This window comes from Euprymna scolopes, chromosome 28 (genome assembly GCF_053919585.1).
Source record: "Euprymna scolopes isolate OS-2025 chromosome 28, ASM5391958v1, whole genome shotgun sequence".
Taxonomy (NCBI): domain Eukaryota; kingdom Metazoa; phylum Mollusca; class Cephalopoda; order Sepiida; family Sepiolidae; genus Euprymna; species Euprymna scolopes.
In genome coordinates, this window is record NC_136509.1 from 14,263,220 (window position 1) to 14,276,901 (window position 13,682).

The 13,682-nt window shown below is 32.6% G+C and overlaps 1 protein-coding gene and 1 pseudogene across 1 annotated transcript; one reads left to right on the forward strand and one right to left on the reverse strand.

Annotated features, from left to right (window-relative positions):
* The first annotated feature begins 242 nt into the window (after positions 1–242).
* On the forward strand, positions 243–359 carry LOC145249787 (5S ribosomal RNA; annotated as a pseudogene).
* Positions 360–5,270: 4,911 nt separating this feature from the next.
* On the reverse strand, positions 5,271–7,127 carry LOC145249349 (general transcription factor II-I repeat domain-containing protein 2-like). Its single transcript, XM_080110924.1, has one exon. It carries the CDS (start codon positions 7,125–7,127, stop codon positions 5,271–5,273), a length of 1,857 nt encoding a protein of 618 aa, XP_079967050.1.
* Positions 7,128–13,682: the final 6,555 nt, after the last annotated feature.

Sequence of the window (13,682 nt, forward strand, 5' to 3'; positions counted from 1 at the left end):
AGATCCGCAGAATATTGTTATAAGTGTTTCAGTGTGAACAGGTATGGTATAACACATTATGGGGTTTATCTATTTTATTTTTACTTTCATCATATTTTGCTTTGATTTTGATACCCCCAAATTCGAAACTATCTCTTTACAACCCTTCCTTTTCATAACTTATCATACTTTAATAAATCAGCGTCCATTTTCTGTAGGCTGTTTTTGAACCCAGTCAACGACTGGTGCTTTTGCTACTGTATATATATATACATATCGTGTTGACACACCGGTTCTCACCAGATCACCAAAGTTAAGCAACGTTGAGCCAGGCCAGTACCAGATGGGTGACCATTTGGGAAGGCTAGGCGCTGTATGTACCTTCTGGGAAGGTTGGGCGTGGGGCCAGCACCCTCCCACTGTAAAAAGAACTCCTCGCTACAAAAGCATCTACAAAAAGTTGTACATGGCCTATGCCCCTACAGGGGCTCAAGGGCTATGGATGGTTTTGTAAACAAACTAGCAGCTGGAGCACTACAACTATATATCTATATATATAAAAATGTAAAGTTTGTTCGTTCTAAAAGAATAAAACTATATTTCTACGTTACCAATTTATTTGAAATTTTCAGACAACCCATTTTTAGAGTCGAGGTATGTTTTTATGTTATTAAAATAAATTTACCTAATTAAAATTAAAATATTAAATAAAATAAATATATTTATTTAATCGTTTCTGCGAATCTGTTCTGTTGATAAAATTGAACTTCCGGTTCGATTCATTTCACAGCCACGAATTGACGAAAGGTTTCATTTTCTGTTAACTCGATAAGTAAAAAAAAAAAAAACAAAAAAAAACATATTTCATTTGTTTATCTTCCAAATTTTTTAATTTACACATCTTTTCTTTATTATATAAGGCCAAAAAAAAAAAGTTTGTTGCTTGCTTTTGAGTTTTTTTTTTTTTGTTTTTCTATATAAGATTACTCATGCAGAGAGTGATCCGTGCTGAAATAATGTTATTATTTAAAAAGTCATTCTTAACATGGGGAGGTAAGGATGTTTTGTACCTATTCTGTACTTTAACCTTACAATTGAATAAATAAATAAAAAAAACATCATAAAACGTTATTTAAACGTGGAAATATGATTTAAAAAATAGCGCGGATCGCTCTCTGCATTAGCACCATTTTTATTTATTGCGGACTATTATTCTCATCTTTATTAGTTGTTGTTTCACGAATTTTCGGCCAACTATTCCTCTGGCCTTCATGAAAAGAAGTCCTTTTATAAATGTTCAGTAACTTTTTCCTTTTATTATTCTTAAAGAGTAAAACTTTTCTTATTCATGAAAGGAGTTAAGCCTACGTAAATAAATAAATGTTTGTACAAATTATCAATAAATGGTTTAGTTACTTTTTTTAAAAATTGTTTGTAAAAGTGCGAAAGGCGACGTTGTTGTACAACCATTACTCCCATGCTTAATTTCTATACTTATAGGTTTTTGGAATTTTTTTTCACTGGATTATTATTGATTGGACACTAATTAAACAGATTATTAAAAAAAAAAAATGTAAAAAAGAAATCATTATTTTGACATTTGAAAGTGGTGCTCACTTTTTAGTTACAACGTTCTGATAAATCAGTCACCTATTTTGTAAGCAATAAAAACGCGGTATATCAAAACCATAGAAAGTAAAAATAATGAGTCTCTACCGCATTTGTAAGTCAGAAATATATTTGTTTCTCAAAGAAAAAAAATAGAGAGAGCAGGACTTTTTTTTTTATTGTTTTCATGAAAATAAAGTTTCGAGATTTTTAATTATTTATTTTTCTTTTTTACTTATTTAGTCAGTTTGTGTTTTTTTTTTTAAATTGTTTTTGTGAAAGGTGAGTTTTTTTTCAAAACTTTTGTTTCTTTTTAATTTTTTTAAAGTATTATAAATTTCACTAACATGCTGGAGAAATGTTTAATAATTTGGTATTTTTTTAGATTAGGTCCACCTCCACAATTTTCCTTTCAATGACGACATTTATAGGTTTCCGAGTATGCTGAACACGCAAATTGCATTGAAATTTTGCGGAAATAAATAGTTGTATTATGCATTGTATTCTTCGGCGGCCATCTTTTTACGTGCACACGCGCCATAAACAAATACACACACGTAAAAAAGATGGCCGCCAAAGATTACAATGCATAATACAACTTTATATATCTTGATAACTACTTATTTCTGCAAAATTTCGATGCGATTTTCGTATTCAGCATAGTCGAAAACCATTTCAAGTCGTCATTTAAAAGAAAATTGAGGAGGTGGACCTAATCTAAAAATTTACCAATAATTTTTAATCCCGTACGCCTCCCGATACATTGCTTCGTCAACATGCGACCATTTTATATCTCCCGAAGACACTTCCGTATTTAGAAAAAAAAAAAAAATAAAATAAAAAGTGACCGATTTACCAGAACGTGGTAACTAAAAAGTGAGTACCCCTTTCAAATGTTGAAATGATTTTTTTTTTTTTTCAATTTTTTTTCATAATCTGGTTAGTGTTCAATCAATAATAATCCAGTGAAAAAATTTCAAAAAACCTATCAGTATAGAAACTCCACCACGTAAGTAAATAAATAAAAAATGTTACGTGCGCATGCATTAGCCTTGACTAGGGGGGTACTAAGGGAACGACCATTAAATAATTCTGCGGGTCGCCATGGAACTCAACGCCCAAGGAGTACCAAAATAGTTTTCATGATCTGAAGAAATTTTTTTTTCGAAAAGTGGGTGATCACTTTTCCATCTAAATTTAGCTTAAAATGAGCACCCACTTTCTGGCCACCTGAGAAAGGGGCATTTATTTTCGTGTTTATTGGCTTAAAGGTTTTTTTTGACAAGGCAGTTTGGTACGCGAATGCATATTTAACAGTTTTCGTTTATGCTCACGCATAGCATACACAAAGGCTACGTCTGTGAAATGGAAAATAGTCCCAGAGTTCAGGGGTTAATACCATGCAAAAGAAATCAAACAAAAAAGACTTTTTAGCCAAGAAACACACAGAAAAAAAAAAAAAATAGCATCCATTTTTTTTCTATCGAATTCATTTGCTGTTTTTATTGAAAACTATTTTCCCCCGGATTTTTGATATAATTTTCCATTAAGGGCTGTGCGTCTCACGTTCGTAAATAACAAAAATTTTTTTGTAGATTTTGGTGTGCTAAAAACGAATCTGCAAACCGTTTCCGTCACAAAAAAATAGTTTTTATGATATGAAGAAATTACTTTTTCGAAAAAGTGGCGATCACTTTTCCATGTAAATTTAACTTAAAATGAGCACCCACTTTCTAGCCACCTGAGAGAGGGGGGATTTTTTCCCATGTTTATTGGCTAAACAGCTTTCGTTTATGCTTACGCATAGCGTAAACGAAGGCTACGGCTGTTAAATGGAAAATAGTCCCAGAGTTCAGGGGTTATTACCATGCAAAAGAAATCAAACAAAAAACTTTTTAGCCAAGAAACAGAAAAATGCCCCTCTCTCAGGTGGCCAGAAAGTGGGTGCTCATTCTAAGTTAAATTTACATTGAAAAGTGATCACCCACTTTTCGAAAAAGTAATTTCATGAATGTCATGAAAACTTTTTTTTTGCTACGTAAACGGTTTGCAGATTCGTTTTTAGCACACCGAAATCTACAATAAAATATTTCGTTATATATGAACGTGAAACGGGCCTTAAAGTAAAATAATACCGGATTTTTTTGAGCAGATTTGCCGTTTAGTTGTATCATATCCTCAAACCAGGTAATCACTAAAAGGGATTTTTAAAAGTCGTCACCTGTATCGAGCAAAAGTTTAAAACCACCGATTATATACCAGCCTACATCATGGTAACATATATTGAGTGAGTTCCTAACAGTATTTTGTATGGTTTTTTAGTTTAAACTCATTTTCCCAAAATTTCCCCAAACTTAACGTGTTCGATACAGTCTGCCGCCATTTGTATTTTTCAGATATACCGATAAACATTGAATGTTTTTGAACCGATTATGCATTACATAAAAACACTAAAATCTTATCCAGTTAGGTAGAACACTTACTTTTCTTGCCTTTGATAACATTTATTTGTTATATATTTATTTTTTGACAACTTCTTTGTATCTGTGTTTAGTAATATAAACCCTTTTCATTTAATGTAACGTTTAGTCGGCTCGAAAAACAGTGTTTATTGGTGTATTTGAAAGCTACAAATGGTGGTGGACACTGTTGATTACTTTAAGTTAGAGAAAGTGAGTTAAAACTAAAAAAACTATATAAAATACTGTCAGAAACCTACCGATTATGCCAGCCTATGTCATGGTAACATATGTTCGGTGAGTTTCAGACACTGTTTTGTATAGTTTTTAGTTTTCAACTTACTTTCCCAAACTTAACGTATTCAACAGAATTCGCGACCATTTCTGTTTTTTGAGCCAATTAAACGTTTTACATTACATAAAAACACTAAACAATTATCCAATTAGGTAGAAACGTAAATTACCTTACCTTTGCTTTCATTTATTTGTTTTTGGACGACTTTTTCGAATCTGTGTATAGTAACCCCCCTCCCCCCACCATCAACTAAATATTAATTACTAAATCACATTTTTTAAAACAAAAAAAAAAAAAAGCATTTAGCGTTTCAACATTTTTGCTATGTTCGGCTTCATCCACTGATTGTTGGTCAAGTCCAAAACATGAATGATTGACAGAAACTCTCGAGGATCCAGATCAAATTCTGCAAGAGTACCATTTTTTCAGTTTCGTCTTCTTTTTAACTTTTTGCAGTGGATTGCTGTACTAATATAAGAAACATGCATTTTCTCTTTTATTAAATTTTTCCATTACACCAAATTGAGCCACTGCAACGCGTGGCAGGGTACAGCTAGTATATATATATATATATATATATATATATATATATATATATATATATATATATATATATATATATAGAGAGAGAGAGAGAGAGAGAGAGAGAGAGAGAGAGAAGCCTGGGATAATGGACTTTCTAGAACCGGCATCATACTGCAATCAACAGAGAATTGGTCATTGTTGTAAGAATGGTCTAGACCAGGGGTCGGCAACCTTTTGTTTAGCGTGTGCCGACTTAGGGTTTCAAATTATTCAGCGTGCCAACATTTATTATTTATAACGATCAAGGTCAATATACCTGTTCTCTATATTTATTTCATAAAATATATAATAATGTCAAAGTTTATAAATAATGTGAAAAAACTGTTTCTGAAAAGTTTTTATTATTAATGGGACCCTTGTCCTTGCATGGTCTTTGCCAATTCCTCAATGTCGGGAACATACTTTGTAACTTTGAGCTTAACACAGTTTTCTGAATGTTCAGGTGTTAGACGACTTCGACGTGGAGACAACACTGCTTTCATGTGAGAGAAAATTTGCTCACAAGAATAAGTTGAACCAAAAGCTGAGAGAAGAGCAAAAGCAATTTTCTTCAAACAGATGAATGAGCTTGGGAGGGAGATCCAACAGTTCAGAATAGCACCAGACTTTTCAAAATTTTCATCTTCCAGAGACTTTCTTAGTTCAGCAAATTTTAATGTCCATATTTCTGAAGACCTAAATTCAATCTGTTGCATTTCAAAATCATCAATGTCCATCCAGCTAAAAAGTTCCAGTTGGGCATTTGTCAAATCAAGCATGTCGGGCTTAATCAGATATGAAAATAAGGATCCATGAATGTAGAAGTCCTGGCTTCGTTTTTCGAATTCTGCTTTGAGTGCTTTCACGTACTCCTGAAGCTCATCTGTGTTCACTTCGAATTGATTTGCATGATTTTTCACATTTGGAAAGTACTTAAATGCTTTGATGTTGATGTCACGGGTAAAAATGTCAAGTTTCATTGTAAACGCTTTCCAATAGCTGAAAAGATCAAGGACTGTTTGTCCCTGTCCTTGTAATTTCAAATTAAGCTCATTCAAATGTGTGTTTATGTCGGTCATAAACATCAACTTCAACAACCAGCTTTCATCATTCAGCTGAGGGAATCGTTTCTGTTTTTCATCAAGAAACATCTTAATAGCCTCAAGACAACAAACAAATCTAGCTAAAACTTTGCCTCGACTAAGCCAGCGAACATTGTTGTATAACAGAAGATCTCCATATTCACACTCAACTTCTTGTAGAAGCGATTTGAATTGCCTGTGAACCAATGAAGAGCGAGAAATAAGAAAGTTGATTATCTCAACAACAGTTTTCATCACAGAGACCAAATCCAAAGACGAGGTCTTTGCACATAAGCCCTCCTGATGTATAATACAATGAAAACTTAACAGTTTGCGTCCAACATGATTTTCCAGAAGTTTTACAAATCCTTTCTTCTTGCCAACCATTGCAGCAGCACCATCGGTTGTTACGCAGAATAATTTGTTCAAGTTAATGTCTTGTTTAGAAAAATAACCAGTAAATGCACACAAAATATCTTCTGCTTTGGTTGTATCATGAAGGGGTAATAAACAACACAACTCCTCATAAATGTGATTATTCTCGAGATATCTTGCAACCACTGCTAGGCGAGACGCATCGTTTACATCGGTGCTTTCATCAAGAGCGACACTAAATACAAGGGATTGCTTTAATCCAGTTGTTTGCTTAGTTGTCACATTTTCAGCCAAGTCAGATATGCGCCTCTCAACTGATCTTGCAGAGACTGGTATTTCTCTAATTCGAGAGAGTATAATGTCCTTATTTTTTAAATCACGAAACAAAACTTCAGCACCACTCAAAAAAGCTTCTTTGATGTATTCACCATCTGTAAAAGGTTTACCATTTAAAGCCACACACTGGGCTATTTTGTAACTACATTCAGTAGCTTTACTCTTCATTCCAACAGCTTGGCTCAAAATAACAGTTTGTTTTTTGAAACCAGAAATAGCTTTTTTGATGGCTTCACCTTTTTCTTCTGAAGTTTTAAACTTAGATTGATGTTTGGTTTGAAAGTGCCTTTGTACACTAGATGTGCGACACACAACACTTTCGCAACAGAAAGCACAAACAGCACGATCCTTTTGTTCCACAAATCCATATTCTATTGTCCAATTGTCTTGAAATGGGCGATGATCAAGTTTTCTTTTTTTTTCAGTCATATCTAACAGCAGGGGTATTCTGAAAATATAAATAGGCCTAATTACGTAAACATCAATTATGATATATATAAAATACCAAACAAATTATTCTTGCCTTTGCTGTGGGAGACCCAGGATACATTTTAATAAAAATTGTGGAGAAAAATTATGTACAGGGTGTCCCAGAAAAAGTCTAAAGGTTTTGATTAGCTCGAGCTAGGATCCTATTCGTGCGTGGCATTCACAATTTAAAAAAAATATTTCATCCACGTATTCCTCCAATCATACCATTTTGTTTAGTATGAAGATGATCGAAATTGCTCATCTCTTCTAATCCCAGTTACGAGCTTGAAAATTAAAAGTACAATTTCAAGAATTTGAAAGGCAATTATACCTTATCTTGTATTCATATTCTGACCACTGAACAATTCTGTAACTCTAGCACCCTTCCTAAATTTAACACCCCTCAATTTCAAACAGCAAATAAAATGTTTAAAACTAATAATTTTCAAAATTTTTTTAGCTCATTGTGTTTAGGAAAGATTTTTCTTAAAGAAAAGTAAAACTTTTTAAAATAAAATCTCATATAATTAATTTTATCGTAAAAAATATCACAAAAAAGTCAAAGCTTCCTTACTGCGCGTGAGCGTTTTCACGTAATAGTTTCAATTTCAATTTGTAAATTTGTAAATTCTTGAAAATTTTCTATGATTTTAAAAATCGATAATTTTTTTTCTATTCATCAAATCCTTTTCATTTTTTCAGATTTTATGTAAAATTCTACGCTCTTTCGAATGGAAATAAAATTATTTTCTGAAAAATTCATTTTCATACTTCTTTTATTTATTTTTACCCCCCCCTCTGTCTAAAAGTATGAAAGTATGAATTTCTATTAAAAATTCGTCTTGGAACACTCTAATTTATATCTTTATTTAAAGATCATAAAAAAATGAATAAAATAATGTGTTGTTTTTTTTTAAACCTTTATCCCTTCATTTTGAAAATAAACGCTAAAGTTTAAAATATGTACATTCTTTTATTTTTTAAAAAAGATTTATGAGCTGTGTAATTTTTTTATTTTTATCATGCTAAAAAAATTAAAGTTTCTTTAGTCTTTCCCTTAAAATTAAATTTGCTCTTTCGAAGATCTGCTAAAATAGCTATTTTATCTGTATCGGAACACTTAGTAAATGTTACGAAAAAAAAAAAACCATGTAAAAATATTTAAAAACAAAAAAAAAATATAAACTGAAAGTTATCCCTTCTATTTATAATCATTATTTAAAGCTTAAAGTACTCACAACAAACATTCTCCTTTTTTCAAATAGAGTCCACGTGTTTTTAATCTCTCTTAGAGCTGATGACAGATTTATGACAAGCTTAGTGAAAGAAAGGGTAAGTGGTAAGTTAGAGAGTTACAGTATAGGGAGATAACAAAAATGGAAGTTTGTTTTGTTTTGGTAAGCTTTAACCCCAAAATGACCCATTGCCAGTCATCGTCTCTTCACAAGGGATGGTAAATAGTGTCATTTAGTGTGAAAAAAGGAGGGGTTTTACATATTGTTCCAGAACATTATAATCATTTCTCACTCTTTCTCTCTCTTTCTGCTAAACGAACGACAGCCAGACAGCCAGACAGATATTGAAAAAAAAATGACTACCAAAAAATAATTTGTTTCCTAATAAGGTTTATCATATTTTGAATATGGTAGCATATACTTAGTTTCATTACAAAACTTAAATAATAATAAAAAGCTAAAAACAAAAGTTTTATAATTACAAATAAAAATTTATATACTTTTCTTAACTTTTTTTCCGGCATTGTTTTTTTATTTGTATAAATATTAAAATAAATTTAAACAAAAACAAATAAACTCCATGTTACACGTGTTGTTATTATCACTGGTAAGTGTTTTATTTTAATTAAGATAATCATAGTCAAAAGATTTTTTGGTTTACATATACACTTTTTATAATTTCAAGTTAAATTTTATATACACTTCAAGGCATCCGTAGATTTCAAATGTCAGCGCTGCTGCTGATGTAAACAAAACTTCCGGCGATTCGTTGAAATTTTGGGCGGATTTTATCAACCTATCTCTGAAAATATTGCTTTAATTTCCAAATTTATGAATTCTTGATTATTTTTATTGTTGATTTTTGTAGAGGAATCATTCATTTACTTAATGGTCATTTATTTTCGTCTGATAAGTTACTTTTTATATATTTATTAGATTTTTTTATTATGATTTTTGACTAAATTTTACATTTGCAACTCTCTCACGCTACGTTGTATTTCATCTGGGTCGGTGAGACTGAGTCACCAGACTCAATTCAAAACGCATTTCAAAATTATAGTATCTGACAGAACATACTTTGAACGAGCATGGAGCATCTAACGCCTACGGTTCGCACGGACAAAAATAAAACGCGTTTTCTTGTTGTGGGCATGCACTTAGGTGGCAAGAGTACGCAAGAGATCGCAGATATCCTCATAATTCCAAGGAGAACTGTTTCCTTTTGGCTGTATGAAGTTTAAAAGATTTGGAGGCTCGGCGTGCCATTAGAATTGCTTGGCGTGCCACCTGTGGCACGCGTGCCGTAGGTTGCCGACCCCTGGTCTAGACTGTTGACTTTGGTGCCAAGGGAAAAAATCCCAGTAAAACTGTGAACATTCAGAGAGCCGTCTGTTTTTTCTTGGATGTTAAAGAACTTCATTTTTTGATATAGCTAGACTTCTTAAAGCCGCAAACACAATTAGTTTTGCAAAGACTTTATTATTATTATTATTATTATTATTATTATTATTATTATTATTATTATTATTATTATTATTATTATTATTATTATTATTGTTGTTGTTATTATTATTACTGTTATTATTATTATTGTTGTTTAATTTAAAACACATATCCCTAATCTCTGTCTTGTATATCTTCTGTATTGTTTTTTTTAATTTTATTTTTCAGCATTTTTCCAAACTTCGGCTAGTAATAACTGAACTGTCTCCATGCCAAATCACTTCCGTAAGCAGCAAGTCTATTTCTTGTACAATACAAGGTAAATCACATTCCGGATGTCTTTACAATCAACAGACAAAAAGTTCACCTTTCAAAACTGAGTACAACGCGTCAGGTGAAGCCATTTCTGCTGTCCTCAACCGAAGATGATGACCAGTGCCTTCCATGATAAACACACTACAGGGAAACGAATTAGGACATCACACAATAGAGTAGGAGGTGAGACGGTAATTATTGAGGCTGTTCGCAAGTGGAATCACTATTTATCCCGACAACATTTCATTCTTGTTACGCACCAGAGATTGGTGGCCTTCATGTCTGCCAACGACAGGCGTACTAAAGATTTAAAATACCAAAATTCAGGAAAAGTGGCAAACGTTTTCTCACACCTGAGACTATTCTCTTTCTCTACAAATCTACTGTCAGTATTCGAGTATTATTGCCATATTTGGTTTGAAGGTTCTTCATTGTCCTAAAAAATTAGAGATGTTAGGTCACTCTGTTATCTATATAATCATAAAATGCTGCGAAGCTTACTTGCTTTCTTGCATCTTATTTTCAACGATCAGGCGATCAATTTTTTTTTTACAAGACGAGATGACAGGTGAATTTATATATATATATATATATATATATATATATATATATATATATATATATATATAGCTTAATGCGTAAGAGGAAGAGAGAGTTCAATTCCACAAGAGGAGACTTATATATATGTGTGTGTGTGTGTGTGTGTGTGTGTGTGTGTGTGTGCATACAAATATATATATTTAGAAATATGTCTGCTTGATTGCTTGAATCTTGTCTTCGACAATCGGGCAATTCTATCTTTTAAAAAAGGGATGGCAGGTGAATTTATATTTATATATATATATATATATATATATATATATATATATATATATATATATATATGTATGTGTGTGTGTGTGTGTGTGTTGTGTGCGTACTCAGAGGCTAAGGAATAAGAGTCGAGAGTTGTATATTTTGGTTTCGATTCTAGCTGATAGCACCCAAGTCATATATATTTTTTAGTTTTTATCTCACTGCTATATATTAGGTTCAACATAATAATCAATAGAGAATCATCTCTATAATAATTAATACGTAATCTGTATGAATTATAATATCAGATTTAAGCGTACCTTACAACCGGGTAATGCCGGGCAGCCTGCTAATATATTATATATTAGCAGTTCAGCCAGGCTTTGCTCAGGCCATATGTTCTGTTCAGAACTTCATGTCTTAGTATATATATAGTTCAGAACTTCAAGTCTTAGTATATATATATTAAAAAGTTTGACTCATGTCCAGATAACCTACATCTAAAATTTCAAGTGTTTAGACCCAAAATTGGCGGAGGAGTTTGGTAGAGTCTGCAAAGGTCAACTCTTTCAACTTTGACCTCTTGACAGTCAATTTTGCGCCAAAAAACTGACTAAAAAGCTTGCTGCATGTCTAAATATCTTTTATGTAAAATTTCAAATGTTTAGACCCAAAATTGGCTGACTAGTTTGCTAGAGACTGCTAAGGTCAAATCTTTGGAACTTTGACCTCTTGGCAGCCAAATTTTCGGCCAAAAACCGATTAAAAAGCCTATGTCTGAATACACTTTATGTAAAATTTCAAATGTTTAGACCCAAAATTGGCTGACTAGTTTGCTAGAGACTGCTAAGGTCAAATCTTTGGAACTTTGACCTCTTGGCAGCCAAATTTTCGGCCAAAAACCGATTAAAAAGCCTATGTCTGAATACACTTTATGTAAAATTTCAAATGTTTAGATAAAAAATTGGCTGAATAAATTGGTAGAGACCTCAGAAGTCAATTTTTTTTAAACTTTGACCCCAATTTTGACCCCTTAACATTTATTGTTTTGGGCTCAAATCAACATAAAAAGTTTGATCCATGTCCAAGCTACCTACATCTAAAATCTCAAGTGTTTGGACCAAAAATTGGCGGAGGAGTTTGGTAGAGTTTTAAAAGGTGAAATCGTGGAACTTTGACTCTTTGACAGCCAAATATCTGGACGAAAACTGATTAAAAAGATTTTCGCAAATCTCAATACCCCTTCCGTAAAATCTCGAGTCTGTAGATTTAAAATTGACAGAGTAGTTTGGTAGGGAAATGTACAAACACAGATACACACACAGACAAACAATTTCACTTTTATAGATATATAGATAGATATGTATTCGTTATGAGAGAGTGTTTGTTTACAGGCATGCAGTATTATGATGTATAGAAGTGAAATATGAGAACATGTGTTGCATGGCCAGAAATTAAATGATAGAAAATGTGTAATGTGAGCGTCATACATGATGCAATTCTTTTTCTCTCCGAATATACTATCAGACCATCTATGGAGTATTGTTGTCATATTTGGCCTGATGACTCTCTGCTTCATTTGGAAGTACTTGATATAAGGTGCAGGAATGTATCCGCAACACCTCTTTCAAAGACGTAATGTTGCTAATCTCAGTCTTTTTTTATCAATACTATTATAGCATATGTTATTTGAATTGCCCGATTTATTTCTTGCTTCCTTTGTTACAGCTCATTTGATTTCAGTCTATTGGTCTTCATCACTTCACTGTTTTGATACGTCATTGTAATACAGTTTCCTATTCTTGTAGTTTCTTATAAACTGATTCTCTCTATCACTCGAAGCACTTTCTGACACCGTATTATCATATCATGTTTGGAGTACATATTTGGGATAGTAAATTTCTGTCCCATTTGAGGGTTCTTGATAAAGGTGCAGAAACGTATCTGTAATTTGATTATCTCCTCCCTTTCTTCTTCTCTGCAACTTCTCTCTCACAGACGTGATGTTGCTAGTCTAAGTCTTTCTTTTTTTTTATATAAATACTACTAGCGAGCGCCCGGTTGTGTCCAGATTTCATATATGTTATTATAGAGCCGTGATTTCAAAAGTAACAAAAAAGTATTTGGGTGCCATCAGTTGGAATCGAAATGGAAATCAAAACTGTAGCATTCAAAGCTGGTGACGTTACCACTGTACCAACATGACACGCATATGAACTGATTAAAAATAAACTAAGATGAATGTACAAAATGTATAACGATTTTTTTCTATTTTGACCCATTTTTGACCCCTTAAAAAACTATTTTAACCGGTTAAAGACCCATAAAATAACGGTCCGTAAGAAATCCAATCATTTGAGGCCCCTAGCGCTGCTCGTCGACTTTTAGTTTCGGAGGAGATAGAGTTTGAAAATATAGAGACAGACAGACAAACATAGTGAGTTTTATAAACTAGGTTATAGTATGTGTTCTTCATTTATTCCCTGCTTCCTTTGTTCCAGCTCGTTTTACCTGTTGTTCTAGTGGTCTCTATCACTTCATTGCGTTGATACCTTATTTTAATACAGCTTCTTATTCCAAGAGCTTCATTCCAAGAACTGCAAGACTGTGGAACTTTCTTTCCCATTCCCTGTTTTCTCCTACCTATAGCCTTCTCTAAACTCTTTAGTCTCAGTCTTTTTTTTTATAAATACTATTATGCCATGTGCTCTTTAGAATTGTATGA

Bases quoted from the DNA above. Each gene is read 5' to 3' on its own strand.
- LOC145249349 (XM_080110924.1), bottom strand. From the start codon at position 7,127: ATGACTGAAAAAAAAAGAAAACTTGATCATCGCCCATTTCAAGACAAT.